This window comes from Schistocerca americana, chromosome 4 (genome assembly GCF_021461395.2).
Source record: "Schistocerca americana isolate TAMUIC-IGC-003095 chromosome 4, iqSchAmer2.1, whole genome shotgun sequence".
Lineage (NCBI taxonomy): Eukaryota > Metazoa > Arthropoda > Insecta > Orthoptera > Acrididae > Schistocerca > Schistocerca americana.
The window spans coordinates 104,001,640-104,019,193 of NC_060122.1; the positions used below are offsets into that span (position 1 = coordinate 104,001,640).

The following is a 17,554-nucleotide window of genomic DNA, read 5'->3' on the forward strand; positions in this document are numbered from 1 at the left end:
TTTTGAGTGAATTTATTATTTTCCTAATTTCAGTAGGAGAGGTGGGCTGAATTTGAATTTTACCAAATCGCATACATATTGTCTCTTCCATATGCGACCTTGCATTTTCTAATGAATAGCTGGATCCTATTTTCTCTACAACACTTAAAAATGGTTATTAAATTTTAAATCTCCCCTGGCCTGGGCTCCTGGATGACTTTTCTGAATTGTACCCCTTTCCCTAACCTCTCCAGTACTTTTCCTTCATCCCTCTTCCTTCTCCTCCAACTCTTCTGCCAGAAGAAGGAGCCAATGGGGCTGAAAGGAGTAGATTTTTTTTCTCTCTCCATTTACATTATATTATCAATGATTGATTATTTTGTTTTCATTGAGTTTGATACAAATACAGTCTTCCTGTGCCCTCAGCGCGACCTGAAATAGCATTTACCAGTGTGGAAATTGACTGCAAAAGTTTCAACTCATTTTTGGTACAGCTAAATCAGCAGACATCGAGGTCTGCATACCTCCCTAATCTTACAATAAAAATTAGATGGAGCCATCTGAAAGGCACACACATGTGTGCACGCGTGCACCAAAACACACACACACACACACACACACACACACACACACACACACACACACACACACTGTACTGCAGTTAATTCCATACACCTTTCCTGTGGATTTGAGTGAGTACTTCAGATCTACGGCCTCTGCCATCCATGGCACTAAAGTGTACTTTAGTACCACTAAAAGAAGCATGAACACCTGACACAAGGAATTCAAGACAAATTATTATCTAGGCAATATAGATGAATCAGCAGTAGCCAATCATGCATTGGGACCAGGTGACCACCAAACACAGTTCTACACAACTATGGCTCTGAGCACTATGGGACAGAACATCTAAGGTCATCTGTCCTCTACACAACTATGTTCAAGTCTAATTACAACTACTCCAAAACATACGAAGGGTGAAACAAAATAAACTGCTTAAATTCACCCACTAACTTGAGATGAACTACCAACTTCATTTTAATTTTGTGGTCTCTGAGACTGTTCAGACAGTAGCAAAAAACAAATAATATAATGTGACTACAAATTAACAGTGACTGTTTGTACCAGTACCAGTATTTGCTTTAGTGAAACAATAAAGGTTGGAGAATCCAAAAAATCACATCCACAGTCTCTGCCACAACCTTCTGAGGCAAGAGACAAATATTATGCAGAAAAGATATGCCTTACATCAGGATTTCCTTCCAGCAAGCTGGTTGGGAGCTTGATGAACAATATGCTTCCATTGGTTTCTGTCCTGGTATAGCTTTTCCCTCTCTACTACAGCCGATGTTACTCCTCTCCTCTTGAGATCTTCCTTAACCTGGTGTGTCCATCTCTTTCTAGGCCACCCAATTGGTCTACTTCCCGGTACCTCCATCTCCAAATACTGGCATGGAGTTCAAACTGGGTGCATTTGCTTCACATGAGAGAACCACTTCAATCTCAAAGCACTCACCTTCTCCTCTGTAGCAATGTCAGCTGCAGGTCTCTCCTTACATAATCATTCCTGACTCTGTCTCTCCTAGTCTTTGTTAGAGCTGACCTAAGGAACTTCACATGCTTGTATTTGACTCTCTACTCTCTTATTTATGACACAGGCCTCTAAGTGTAGATTGGCAGGAGATAAGTTTTATACATAGTCTGTTTGGTTCTTAGAGGGACTTCCTTGTCCCAGATTAGATTTCATACTTGATGGAAGAAGCTAGATCCTTTTGTTATTCTGTTTAAGACTTCTATTTTGGAACTTCGATTGTGTGATATGATGCTACCCAGATAATTGAAGCTTTTCACACATTCAACCTTCTCCCCTTCCAGTATGATGTTACAAGGTGTGGGTGTCCTGCTCATCTTCATAGCCACTTTCTTGTTCCTACTCACAGTTAACTTGAATTTTTTAAATTTTGTGTTAAAGTAATCTAGTTTCCTCTGAACCTCCATTTCCATCTCTCCCCAAATGGCGATGTCATCAGCAAAAACAAAAACACTGAGATCTTCATTCTCTTCTTCCTTGATTTCTTTCTCGATTGTGTCCATAAGTGTAATGAAGCATAAAGGGGAGAGCGAACTGCCTTGCTGAACACCTTTCTTTGTCTTAAATGATTTTGATCTTCCACCTCCTACTTGTTCACTACTCTCGCAACCATCGTACAGCATCTGCACTTTTTTATATAATGAATCAGGATCATTATGTTTTCTCATTTATTCCCATATTTTATCCCTTGGTACACTGTCATATGCTTTCTCCAAATCCACAAATACTACTATCAAGTCCTTTCCTTTTTCCCAATACTTCTCCATTAACTGATGGAGGGGGAAAATGAGCTCTGTTGTTCCCCTATTACTTCTGAACCCATGCTGTTGTTACTGTAATTGGTGTCCTAGAATTTTCTGCAATCCTTTTTTTTTATGACCTTTTCCATTATCTTAATGCAGTGTGATAACAGTGTGATTCCTCGGTAGTTGGTGCACATCTTTCTACTACCGTTCTTGAACAACTGTATTATAATTCCTTTTTTCCATTCATTCGGCACTTTGTTTTCTTTCCTTATCACCCCCAGCACCCGGTGTAACCATGTATTCCATGGATTCCTGTGGCTTTAGTCATAGTCGCTGTCAGCTCATCTACTCCAGCTGCCTTCCCACTTTTTGTCTGTTTCAGGGAATTCTCAGTTTCTAACGAAGAGATTGGATCCTGCTCCTCCTCTAATTCAATGACTTCAGTGTCACTTTACTGTGCACCTTCACCATGCTGTAAGACTTCAAAATAATGCTTCATCTCTTCTCTGATACCTTCCATGTCCCTGATAATAAGCCCACCCTCTGTTTCCATCGCTTTTATGTCTTCTCTACCAGATATTTTACTTTTCAATAACCCATATAGCAGTTTTTCATTCCCTTTGCTATCCTGCTCTAGATTCTGGGTGAATATTTCCCAGCTCTTCTCCTTTTCTTCTTCCACAATTCTCTTTGCTTGGAGTTTCTTTTCTCAGTATTCCTTCTCCAGTGTTATCACCTTGTGTTCATCTTTTGGCACCAGCCTCTGGTTTTGATTTCTTTTTTCTAACTCCATGTTTTTCTTTGCCATGTTATGTTTTTTAATTCTGTCTTTTACTCTATCGTTCCACCAACTGGTTTTTTTTGTCTTTCACTTTACCCCTTGTTTTGCCACATATCTGCACAGCACTGTTAACTATTGATTAACATCCCAACTGAATGTCCCAATAATCAGATGTCAACACCTGTGTTATTCAACCTGTTATGGTAATCAAAAATCATAAGTATCTATGTTCATTACATGGTTTACATATTTCAGATTTTTAATTGTTATTGTGCTACTAAGATACACTTCATACAACACATAATATTTCCATACCTGCAGCCAACACAAGACATTGGTGTTGGTTACAATGTGCTCTGGTAAAAAACAAAAACTTCTTTCCCCTGAAAAGAGTTTTCCTCTTCTCATTAACTTTGAATGAAACTTCATTTTTCTTTATTGTTGTTTCTCCAAGTGGAGGAATGAACTCTTCATAATCTGGAATGGGTAGGTTTGCTTCAGCTGATGCCAAATATTTGTTCCACATTTCTGGTGTAACTATTGGTTTCCCATCAGCAAGAGCACATACTGCCTGGAAGAATAGAGGAGGAAAAAAAATCATATAAAACAACGGAAATTCCAGGTTGGAATAGCTGTTGTTAAAGTTTTGTATAAAGTTGACAATGAAATAAATCTATGTCTTCTGCAAAAAAATAAACAGAAGAAATAGGTAATGAAATACAAGAACAAAAGGCTTTACTCCAGATTACATTTTTAAAATATTATTTTACAACATCTTATACCAGAATCATCAGTATATGCCTGTCTAAACTGCTGCCCCTTATGATTTGCCATGACTGTTTTCTCAACATCCACTTATAACATGGATTCAGAATCTATAGTGTAGTTAAATGCAGTATGCTGAGTAAATTGGAGCGGTGGGCATGTATATGAGCTAAAAATTCCTAATCTGCGAAAACTCCTTGAGCATACTTCACAACAATAGTACATGTACCCAGCAGAGAAACAACTCCAGAACATCCAAGACTTGCATCTCTACTTAAAAAAGTTGCAAAGAGAGTGATAATCTGCTGGGTTCCAGGCACATACAAATTTGGGCAACGAACCAATGAATGGAAAACCCATCCAAGGGCACCACCAAAATCCTCCCTCTGACACACTTAGCTGTTCTTCTATCTGCAGCGCTTTTGCTACTGAAGCTCAGAGAGAGTCTGAGTGACTTATGTGAAGGACAACTATCTGAGCACAGTGGCACCCATTATCTAGGCTTAATGCAGCCACTTTCAGCCTAAGAGATGAGTTGACATGAGATGAGTATGCCTCCAAATAGGACACCGTTCTGTAAAACAAAGACTCCTTCTCCTCTGGCAAGAAGATCTACCAAAGTGTAGTAAACAGGTTTGCTGGGGACATGTCCTCTACTTTGGAAGAAGAAAGATTTAGGTTTAATGTCTTGTCAATGATGACGTCATAGGAAAAGAACACAAGAACACACTACGGAAGGAGGCAGAAGGAACCATCCTAGCATTTTCCTTAAGCAATTTGGGGGAACTAGAGAATGCCTAAATCTGGAAGGTCAGACACAGAAGATTAGTACCCTACAACTACAATGTCATGGCACAATTGAGGTGTTCCCCAGAAAAACAACTTAACGTCCATTAAGCGGTAGGGGAAAACACACACACACACACACACACACACACACACACACACACACACACACACTAAATGGTTTAACTTTTTCAAGCTTTTGGAGCCAGTGGCTCCTTCTTCTGGTAGAAGAGTTGAAGGGGAAGGAAGACGGGTGAAGGAAAAGGACTGGAGAAGTTTGGGGAAAGGGGTACAGTTCAGAAAAGTCACCAAAACCCAAGTCACAGGAGACTTACTGGACAGGATGAGAAGGAAATCTATCTATCTATCTATCCACTTACATTATACTGTCAATAATTGCTTGTTTTTGTTGTTATATTAGTGTCCATTAAGTCATTTTTCCATTTACTGCAGTAATTGCAGCTGTACAAGCCAGTCTATGGGCACACAAATTATCATTACTCTCCGACAGACACAATGCCCTCTAGAAACATTTGACGGCTATGCTGTTCCAAGTCATCATTCCACTGGCTGCAGTAGCCAGCAGACAACATCCACATCGCTTGTACTAATGCTACATGTGCACTATTCTGAGATATATTTTTCAGTGACGGGACATCAGTACCATGGAATTTACATTTGCCAAGATCACTTAGGAAGTAAACAAATTATGGGAAATGATTGTGATATTATATCCAGTATGGAGGGTGATTATGAGAACCAACTAATTGGAAGGAAATGTAAAATTCAGAAAGGGAAGTGGAAGACAGAAGTTGCGAAGAAGAAGAGAAATTCAGGACAGTGTTATGTTTCACCAAAAACTGTTAAGAAAGTTTGTTCTAAGAAATTTGCAGTCAGTAAGAAATGTTTCACAAAGGAATGCTATCTAAAAATATGCCCAAAACATCAAGTACAGGTCCATGAATGATTTTGGCTATAGTGGCAAGAATACAAAAGATACATTGATGTTAAGTTTAATTGAAAAGAAAACACCACCAAGAATATCTAATGGACCTAGGTCTGGTCAGAATCATAGCTCCATCTATACAGACCATCTAAAATGCAACAATAATAGGACAGTAGTCTGTAAATTCATATTCTGAAGTACCTTGAAAGTTACCGACAGACTTTTGAAAACAGTTTTAAAGGTGTTGGGTGCAACTGCTCTTACAGTAGAAGACAAAAGAGGGAAACACAGCAACAGACTTCATAAAACTGCAACAGAAATTTGGGACATGGTCTGCTCTCACCAGGACCAGTTTTCTCACAAATCATTGTATTATTGTCAAGGCAAGTCCAGAAGGAAATATTTTGACAACCTTGACCTTAGTGTTGCAAAATTATTCACATCATTCAGAGATCATCTTCTCCATGAAATGAATACAGTACTCCAGATGAAGTATAAAACTTATATAAGTTCTTTAGGGAGAATAATCCATATTCATTTCGAAAACCACGGACTGATAACTGTGATATCTGCAAGGAGTGTCGAGTTATATTGAGTGTCCATGCAAATGGTCTTTGTAAAGATGTTTATGAGTAACGTAAACTAAAGGTTGCAGGACCAGTTTTCTCACAAATCATTGTATTATTGTCAAGGCAAGTCCAGAAGGAAATATTTTGACAACCTTGACCTTAGTGTTGCAAAATTATTCACATCATTCAGAGATCATCTTCTCCATGAAATGAATACAGTACTCCAGATGAAGTATAAAACTTATATAAGTTCTTTAGGGAGAATAATCCATATTCATTTCGAAAACCACGGACTGATAACTGTGATATCTGCAAGGAGTGTCGAGTTATATTGAGTGTCCATGCAAATGGTCTTTGTAAAGATGTTTATGAGTAACGTAAACTAAAGGTTGCAGAGTAAAATAAACTCAGGGACAAGACTTTCACATTAGTCAAACTTGGCAACACAGATACCTCAGTACTTGAGTCCGATTATGCACAGAACCTGCCTCTGCTTAAACTGAGCATTACTGCACAGATCTATGAGAGGCTACTGTGGCTCTATGTATTTCATATTCACTGTCATAATGACTAATCAAGTACATTTTATTGATTACTCAAAGGTTCAGCAAAAAAGATTCAAATTCTGTTTGTTCCATTTTATATGACTTCATAAGTAGGAAACAGTGGGTAACAGAAGAGATACTGAATTTAATTGATGAAAGGAGAAAATACAAAAATGCAATAAATGAAGCAGGCAAAAAGGAATACAAACGTTTCAAAAATGAGATCGACAGGAAGTGCAAAATGGCTAAGCAGGGATGGCTAGAGGACAAATGTAAGGATGTAGAGGCTTATCTCATGAGGGGTAAGATAGATACTGCTTACAGGAAAATTAAAGAGACCTTTGGAGAAAAGAGAACCACTTGCATGAATATCAAGAGCTCAGAAGGAAACCCAGTTTTAAGCAAAGAAGGGAAAGCACAAAGGTGGAAGGAGTATATAGAGGGTCTATACAGGGGTGATGTTCTTGAGGACAATATTCTGGAAATGGAAGAGGATGTAGATGAAGATGAAATGGGAGATATGATACTGGGTGAAGAGTTTGACAGAGCACTGAAAGACCTAAGTCGAAACAAGGCCCCTGGAGTAGACAACATTCCATTAGAACTACTGACAGCCTTGAGAGAGCCAGTCCTGACAAAACTCGAGCATCTGGTGAGCCGGCGAAATACCCTCAGACTTCAAGAAGAATATAATAATTCCAATCCCAAAGAAAGCAGGTGTTGACAGATGTGAAAATTACTGAACTATCAGTTTAATAAGTCACAGCTGCAAAATACTAACACGAATTCTTTACAGACGAATGGAAAAACTGGTAGAAGCCGACCTCGGGGAAAATCAGTTTGGATTCTGGGGAAATGTTGGAACACATGAGGCAATACTGACCCTACGACTTATCCTAGAAGAAAGATTAAGGAAAGGCAAACCTACATTTCTAGCATTTGTAGACTTAGAGAAAACTTTTGACAATGTAGACTGGAATACTCTCTTTCAAATTCTGAAGGTGGCAGGGGTAAAATACAGGGAGCGAAAGGCTATTTACAATTTGAACAGAAACCAGATGGCAGTTATAAGAGTTGAGGGACATGAAAGGGAAGGAGTGGTTGGGAAGGGAGTGAGACAGGGTTGTAGCCTCTCCCCGATGATATTCAATCTGTATATTGGCCAAGCAGTAAAGGAAACAAAAGAAAAGTTCAGAGCAGGCATTAAAATCCATGGAGAAGAAATAAAAACTTTGAGGTTCGCCGATGACATGGTAATTCTGTCAGAGACAGCAAAGGACTTACAAGAGCAGTTGAATAGAATGGACAGTGTCTTGAAAGGAGGGTATAAGATGAACATCAACAAAAGCAAAACGAGGATGATGGAATGTAGTCGAATTAAGTCGGGTGATGCTGAGGGAATTAGATTAGGAAATGAGACACTTAAAGTAGTAAATAAGTTTTGCTATTTGGGGAGCAAAATAACTGATGATGGTTGAAGCAGAGAGGATATAAAATGTAGACTGGCAATGGCAAGGAAAGCGTTTCTGAAGAAGAGAAATTTGTTAACATCGAGTATTGATTTAAGTGTCAGGAAGTCGTTTCCGAAAGTATTTGTATGGAGTGTAGCCATGTATGGAAGCGAAACATGGGCGATAAATAGTTTGGACAAGAAGAGAATAGAAGCTTTCGAAATGTGGTGTTACAGAAGAATGCTGAAAATTAGACGGGTAGATCACATAACTAATGAGGAGGTATTGAATAGAATTGGGGAGAAGAGGAGTTTGTGGCACAACTTGACTAGAAGAAGGGATCGGTTGGTAGGACATGTTCTGAGGCATCAAGGGATCACCAATTTAGTACTGGAGGGCATTGTGGAGGATAAAAATCATAGAGGGAGACCAAGAGATGAATACACTATGCAGATTCAGAAGGATGTAGGCTGCAGCAGGTACTGGGAGATGGAGAAGCTTGCACAGGATAGAGTAGCATGGAGAGCTGCATCAAACCACTCTCAGGACTGAAGACCACAACAACAACAACAACAACAACAACAAGTAGGAAACTCCAGAAGCCAAATAAAATTAAGATTATAATACTTCTATTGGATCTGTGTGGAGGGCAAAATCAAAATAAGATCGTGGAACGATGTTGCACTTGGCTTTCAGAATCAAACAATGTAACCATACAACATGTATTTCCAGTTCAGGGACAGGGACAGGCATATATGAAAAAATGCTAAGGAATATTGAAAACATTGAGAAATTGCACCAGTATATTTCAGTTCAGAGCTGCAGAAAGAATCTAGCATCCTTTAAGGTGGTGAAAGGAATTGACATTATTGAGGACTTGGCACCAGCTTTATCACCATATTATGTCACAAAACCCAAGGGAAAGGCACTATTTGAAATAAAAAATATGTCATTTTGTATTACAATGGAAACACGTTTTTCATCTCATCTACGTATGCAGGAACATTCAGTCTTTACCAAATGAAGAAACGAGGATGTATTATGCCATTGCAGGAGATGGACATGATGATGGCAAAGACATCTCGTCCTGAGATTCTGGATGCAGAGAAGAATATTGTCAAAAGTTCTACACCTGTGACAGACAATGGTTGCTCAGGATGCAGAACAGACACGTGATCACTAGTAACCACACACAAACTGTCACATATCATTGTTGAGGATGGTATTGTGTTTGCAGCTGAATAAATGCATTTCTTTTACTTTGTGTATGATTACGTTAAGACCAAGTTCTTATGTGTTATGTTTGTCGGTATATATATATAATGCCTTCAGGAACACATTTACAGTGTACTTTTGTTCTGAAAACTAATTATGTTTGTTGGATAAAAATATATTTTGTTGCTTTATGGTCTGAGTACTCTACTTTTAGATCTAGCGACTGTTTAATAGTGAAATATGGAAAATGTTATTTTCTTGTTGATGTTATACAGTGATCTATGGAAAAACAATTTAAGTGTGGTATTGTATTATCAGTTCAAACCAGTAAGAAAGTTGCACATAGTACACAATCACATCATTTAGTCTGTAACAATAACACAGCATCTATATTTGACTGTAATTTTGTCCATGTACGAGGGACTGAAATGAATGAAAACATGTCAAATATTTGATGCTCTGTATCTCGATTTCCATAAATTGCAATTAAGATGTTGTCCCAGAGAATGCTCAATTGGAATCAGCCAACTCATTAAAATACCTAGCTGTAAAAATTTGTGGGGATACGAAATAGAATGATCCAATTGGGTCATTCATAGATAAGGCAGTTGGCTGACTGAGGCATATAAGCAATTGTTATTCCCACTTTCCACATGTGAAAGGAATGGGAAGGAACTCTAATAACTGGTACAATGGCAAGTACCCTTTGCCATGCACTTCACAGTAGTTTGTAGAATGCAGATATAAATGGGCATATGATTAGTGAAACTGAACAGTTCAAACTTCTAGATGTTCAGATAGATAGTAAACTGTTGTGGAAAGCCCAAGTTCAGGATCTTGTTCAAAGACATAATGCTGCCATTTTTACTATTCGAACGGTGTCTGAAGTACGTGATCATTCAACATGAAAATCAGTCTACTTTGCTTATTTTCATTCACTTATGTCATATAGTATTATATTTTGGGGTAACTCTCTCCATTCTAAAAGGATATTTTTGGTTCAGAAATGGGCAGTTCGGGCAATAAGTGGTGTAAGTTCGTGGAACCTCTTGTCGAACCCTGTTCACGAGTCTGGGTCTCTCAACATATATATTCTTTACTGTTGTTTCTTGGTAACAATATCAGATTATTACCAAGAGTTAGCAGCTTTCATTCAGTTAATACTAGGCAGAAAGCCAATTTGCATTTCGATCGGACTTCCTTAACTCCTGTGCAGAAAGGTGTGCACTATACTGCTGCATCAATTTTCAATAAGCTACCACAAGAATTCAAAAATCTTAGCAGTAATCCACACACTTTCAAATCGAAGCTGAAGAGTTTCCTCATGGATCACTCCTCCTATTCTGTCGAGGATTTCCTTGAAAAATTAAGGTGATTCTTGTTGTATTATATCACGTTTACTTAAACTTCTGGCTTGACTTTTTTGGTTTCATAAGCATTTTATTTTTATCTGTTATTACTTGTACGTCATAATTTCATGTACTGACACAATCCGTGGCCTTGTAGATGCCCCCCTTCCAATTTGATCCCATGGAACTTGACATCTAAATAAAATTAAAATAAAACTAACATTTGCCTCACCAACCTGCCAAATGTGTACAATGTCTTAACACTGCACTGTGTGACCTCATTTTTTTTGTTTTGGATGTTGACACACAAGATGTCACGTGCCTTTTAAATCTTTTTTGCTTCACAGCTCATATTGAAAGAGTGAAGTATGGCAATTTCGTATGTTTGTAAGACTGGTCTAATAGCAAAACACAGAGTTTATTACATTTTATTAGTTTTTAACACTTCATAAACAATTTTCTTGTACATCTCTCTTCTCAGATTTTTATATTTTCATACCTCTTTGATTAGTATCAAATTTCAATGTAATCCACAATCTCACAAAACAAAGCATTTTTACAAGCCATCTGATGCAAAGAGTTGGTCATTAGCACACTACCAGTGGTGCTTTACAAAAGCAAGGTTGTGCACTCAACTTCCGTACTACTAGTCTCACACTCCCAAACTTCAGTAAGAGAGAACAAGTTGACGAGTAGGAAACAACAACAGTCCCACTGTTCTCATCTACATCGGCACTGGTACACCACATTTGCCATATGGTGAATGGCAGAGGGTACCCTGTATCACTATTAGTCGTTTCCTTTCCTGTTCCACTTGCAAATGGAATAAGGTGAAAATGACCGTCTATATGCCTCCATACAAGCCCTAATTTCTCGTATCTTATCTTTGTGATCCTTATGTGCAATGTATGTTGGTGGGAGTAGAATCGTTTGGCAATAAGCTTAAAATGCTGGCTCTCTAAATTTTCTCAACTGTCTTCCCTGATAACAACATCGCCTTCCTTCCAGGGTTCCCATTTGAGTTCCCGTAGCATTTCCATAACACTTATGGTTGTTCTGACATACTGGTAACAAATCTATCAGCCTGCCTCTGAATTGCTTCATTGTCTTCCTCCAATCCCATATAATATGGATCCCAAACACTCGAGCAATACTCAAGAATAGGTACCAGCAGCATCATATACACAGTCTCCTTTACAGATCGACCACTCTTTCCTAAAATTCTCCCAATAAAACAAAGTCAACCATTGGCCTTCCCTATGACAGTTTTCACATGCTCTTTCCACCTCATATCACTTTCCAATGTTATGCCCAGATACTTAAATAACTTGACTGTGTCAAACAAGACACTAGTTATACTGTTTCCGAACATTACAGGTTTGTTCTTTCTACTCATCCTCATTAACTTACAGTTTTCCACATATAGAGCTAGCTGCCATTCATCACACCAACTAGAAATTTTGTCTAAGTCGTCTTGTATCTTACTACAGTCATTCAACATACTAGGTTTTAGTGCTTAACAAGTCTTCCAGCCATTGTGAACTTATTGCATATGCTTGTACCTTTGTTAACAGTCTGCAATAGGGAACCATGTCAAACGACTTTCAGAAATCTAGAAATATGGTATCTGCCTGTTGCCCTTCATCCATAATTTGCAGTATATCACGTGAGAAAAGGGCAAGCTGAGTTTTGCATGAGTGACGCTTTCCAAAACCATGCCCATTCCTCAGACTTGTCATACTTGTGGAACTTTAACAGAAAGGAAACAAACCTGTTAGCAGTGAAGTAAATGTGGCATCTTGATTTCTAATGTATGCAACGCTCAACACTGAACTCATACTCACTCCATTTCTGATATCTAGTGCACTTGGCATGCATCTTCAGCAGACAACAACAGCGGTGCCACTGAGGATAGCAACACTCACCAGTTGATGTGGACACACAAGGGCACAGTCTCTCAATGCCACATTCTTGGAGACTCCGACTCAAATTACGAGTTATTCCAGCTCATAACACCTAGGGCTACAATAATTAGATGAGTGATAGTTGCCAGTTGCTATGTTGCATACAGGAAGAGGTAATATCTGCTCAAGTAATTCGAAGACTTTCTGGAAATTATTTCTGGGTGCTCCAAGAATTGTAATGATGGTCACAGTTTCATTTCAACACTTTGTGTTATTAATTAAACAGTTATCTTTTCTCAAAATGCATGGAACTTAAATGTACTGATATATTATCCACTGCAACTGCTAACTTCAAAAATTCCACTCACTCACAAACTTTCTTACCACATACTTAGTGAGGAACAATTACAGCACAAGTAGGGATCCTGTTGGATTTTACTTGCCAAACTTGCTATCATGGATAAGTCAAAAGTGGGCGAGTTTAAAACTTCTACAACAGACTTCCAACAACTATGGAAATAAACTTCCAGATGTTCTTTTTACTTAATTAACTTAGTCACTTTAACTGCATTAAATGCTGTTGGATCACAGATGGCTATCTGCAAAGTTTTCTGTTTCTTTTTTTTTTCTTTTTTCTTTTAAAGTAAGATATCATTTACTAATTTCAGTACACAATATTTAGCTTGTTTTATTCTGTTGTTAATTGGGCATGTCTTCAAGTGTGACACTGACAGTTGTCTTCTAGTGTTGTCATTGAGAGAGCCACAAACAGCGCTCAATTTAATCTGTAGCACAGTGGCTTTAGACTGGCCTGTTGTCAGGAGTGGAGAGTTTTTGTTTGAGTGTTTATGATACCAGGTGTAGTGGGAACAAAGAAGTGCCAGCTGCCTATATAGAATCCATGTTTCTATTATCAGTAACCTTTGGTTTTGATGACACAGACGTTATGTTACTGACCATCATCAATACTCCATCTTAGAGAAATTGACCAAATGCCCCAATGCTTGGTTCATCTTCTCGTTTATCTGGTCCATCCATTATCTTGATAGACTCTGCAATCTTTTCCCTTCAATGTTGCCTTGGATGATCATCTTTTCCAAGTTAGCCCCATGTGATCAAACTACACGAACAAATAACTGTAAAATTCACTGGAAACAAATACTGAAGAGCCTCTTCTCCAACCTGAGTTCTTGAAGGACTGATCTGCTGGCTCGTCTGTGCATCAGTGATATTCTCAGCAACCCCCTCTATGTCCACATCTTAAAATCATTAGTTCTTTTGCAGTTCCCTTCAATTACTGTCCAAGTTTCAGCCCCATAAAGGAAAACTGGAAATACCAGAGATTTCAGCACTCACAATTTAGTAGGTCTGGTTGGGGCTTGGTCACTATCAGCTTTAAAGCAGTATCCCTACCCACAGCAATTCTATGCTGTATTTCCCATGTAGAGCCACTCTCTTTCTGAACCACTGAGCCCTGATAAACAAAGTGATCTACCTCCTCATATTCTGACAGTACATCAGTAGCTGGTAATAACTCACCTCTGTCAGTCATCATGATCTTGGTCTTTTTCTTATTCACTGACATCCCAAGTTTCCCATGTTCTCTCTCAACTTCACCCAGTAATTCCTTGACTTCCACTTGTGATTCTGTGCACAGCGTAGTGTCAACAGCGTATTTTAAATTACTGAGTCTTTGTCCTCCAGTCTGAATACTACCAGTCCAGCCATGAAGACTTTTTTTCACAACATGACCTCCTTATGTGTTAAATAGATGTTTGATAGACTGCTATCCCAGAAGATGTTTGCATCTATGTTCTGGTATATGCAGAGAAGCACAGAAAGATTTCTTCTGTCAGTCTCAATAGCAGCAGTAGCAGTAGTAGAAAAAGTTATATAAGAAGCTTTGAACAAAGATAAGGAAAATAAATATTAGTGTCTGTATTTCTGAAAAACAGCACATATTGTTAAAACTGACAATCTTTTGGTTACTTCTTTGTCTGATTCAGACCACAGACATAAAATGACCGACTAGTTTAGTGAATAATGTAGTCCACACCAATGTATTTTGAGAATCATCATTTTATTTTCATAAATCTCATACAGAAGCATGAGCATGAATTTCTTTGAATCTGCCCGGTTCCACAGCTATCAGGAGAGAACTAATTAAGATCGCCCTTCTTTGTTTATCTTGAGACAAGTGAAAATGAGACAATTGGAGACATAAAAATGCTCATGTGAACACCTAATTGATAATACAGAATACTTAAGAGAAATCTATAACAAACACAATAGCACATCTTTAAAGGGGGAGAGTTATGTCACAGCCATTGGAGAGGAGATACATTACAAGCTCCAAAACTCAATGGAATAACTTTCACATTCTGCTCAGAATTTGCAGCTGAGTTGGTACCTCTTTCAAACGTACTGTAATATACTGTAGATCTCTAGAACAAGAAACTGTGACGAGTAGTTGGAAGCAACCACAGGTCACAAAAAGGGTAGCAGAAGTGATCCATAAAACTACCCTCCAATATTCTTAAATTCATCTGCAATAGATTCTTAGAACATTTTCTGAACTCAGATGTAATATCTCAAACAGGATGATCTCCTTCATGCTAACCAATGTTGATTCCGAAAACATCTTTATTACAAGACATCCTGAAAGCCATTGATCAAGGCAGATCAGGTATTTCTTGACCTTTGAACAGCATTTGACTCAGTGTCACATCTATACTTATTATTGACAATACCATCATATGCGGGATCAAGTGAAATTTGTGACTGGACTGAGGATTTTGTGGTAGGGAGGATGCAGTATCTTATCTTTGATGGTGAGTCATTGACAAGTGTAGAAGTAACTTCAGGTGCACCCCAGGAAAGTGTGCTGGCACCCTCGCTGTTAATGTTGTATACTAATAGTCTTGCAGAAAATATTAATAGTATCCTCAGACCTTTCACAAGTGATGTAGTTATCTATAACAAAGTACTATTTGAAAATGGCTGCACAAATAGTCAATTAATCATGATACACTTTCAAAGTGGCACAAAGATGGGTGGTTTGCTTTAAATGTTCAGAAATCTAAAATTGTGCACTTCACAAAATGGAATAATATGGTGTCATATAATTACAATATCAATGAGTCATAGTTGGAATACAAATACCTGACTGTAACAGTTCACAGTGATATGAATTGGAATGTTAACATACGTGTAGTTGTAGATAAAGCAGGTGGTAGATTCGTTCACTGATAGGATACTGGGAAAATGCAATCAGTATACAAAGGAAATGGCTTACCAAACAGTTATGCAATACATCTAAGATCATTGTTCAAGGGTGAGTGACCCATACTGTATAACAGGGGATACCGAATGTACACACAGACATCAGCATGAATGGCCACAGATTTTTCTTTCATCAATGGGAGAGCATCAAGAAAATACGGAAAAAACTGAACTAGCAGACACTTGAAGATACACACGAACTCTCCCACAAAAGCTTATTTACAAGGTCCCAGAACCAACTTTAAGTGAGCAATCTACAAATAAACTACAACCCCATATGTGTTGCTCCCACTGCTACGAGGGTCGTTCTGAAAGTAATGGTCGTTCTGAAAGTAATATCTCTATTTTTTTATGGTGACTTTGGATGTCCAGATGTTGCTGGTGTGCCAATGCTTGAACCTTCCTCTTTCATTTTCAGGTGGTTCCGTTGTTCCGGATTGTTCCAAAATGGAGTCTGATATGGACACACAAATGAAACAGCAATGTGTGATTGAATTCCTCACTGCTAAAGAAACTGTGCCAATTGAAATCCATCAACACTTACTGAAGGTGTTTGGAGACCATACAACAGGTGTGAGCAATGTGAAGTGACAGGTGCAGCATTTTCAAGGCAGTGAAAAGGGTGTGCATGACAAGCCATGACCTGGTTGACCCTGCACAGCTCTCATGCCTCGCAACGAAGAGCGTCTTGATCAACTCATCGATGCTGATCAACAGATAACGACCAGAGAATTGTGTGCAAAGCTGCAGTTCAGCTATAATGCCTTGGAAACAATGCTGGAACATTTTGGTTATTGCAAAGCCTGTGTGAGATGGGTCCTGCGGATGCTTACAGAAGAACAAAGAACTCATTTGATGGAAATGTGTCGGGACCTGCTGAACCAATATGAAGCTGAGGATAACAATTTTTTGAATAGTATCACCACCAGAGATGAGCCGAGGTGTCACCAGAATGAGCTGGAATCCAAGACAGTCCACAAAATGGCGACTTATGAATCCTCTGTCAAAGAAGAAATTTAAGACACAGCTTTCTGCAGGCAAACCGATGTGCACAGTCTTCTGGGGTAGCCAGGATGTGGTTCTTTTGGATGTCCTGGTACCTGGAGAAACTGTCAGTTCTGTACGCTACAAGACAACACTAAACTGAAGGTCCAAATTTCCAGAGTAAGGCCAGAGAAGAAGACCAACTTTTACCTGAAAATGGTAATGCCAGGCCCCACACCAGTTTTGTGTGCATGAAACACATTGCGAAATTCAGCTGGACTGTCTTACCAATTCCACCATACAGTCCCAATTTTGCGCCTTCATATTCCATCTCTTTGGGCCTCTTAAAGATGGACTACGTGGTGAACATTTTCAAGACTCGGATGCTGTTGTCAAAGTGTAAGGATGTGGTTAGCCTCAGCTCATTCTGATTTTTACAAGCACAGCATGCAGCCTCTGATTCATTGTTGGCAAAAGCATGTAATGAATGGTGGTGACTATGAGGAAAAATGACAGTCTGTAGCTGAAATATTGCTCTATTTAGCTGTGCTGTTGTGATTTATGTATCTCCTGAAAGCCCGAATTTCCAGAGTAAAGTCAGAGAAGAAGCCCTACTTTCACCTGCAACATCATAACACCACGCCCCACTCCAGTTTTGCGA

The 17,554-nt window shown here is 38.7% G+C and overlaps 1 protein-coding gene across 1 annotated transcript in view; it reads right to left on the bottom strand.

The window, feature by feature from the left end:
- LOC124613202 (nibrin) overlaps positions 1 to 17,554 on the bottom strand; it is a 159,771-nt gene that overhangs the window by 81,713 nt on the left and 60,504 nt on the right. The window contains exon 5 of the mRNA XM_047141867.1: positions 3,413 to 3,668. Coding sequence (XP_046997823.1) covers positions 3,413 to 3,668 — 256 coding nt within the window. The remainder of the gene's footprint in view (positions 1 to 3,412; positions 3,669 to 17,554) is intronic.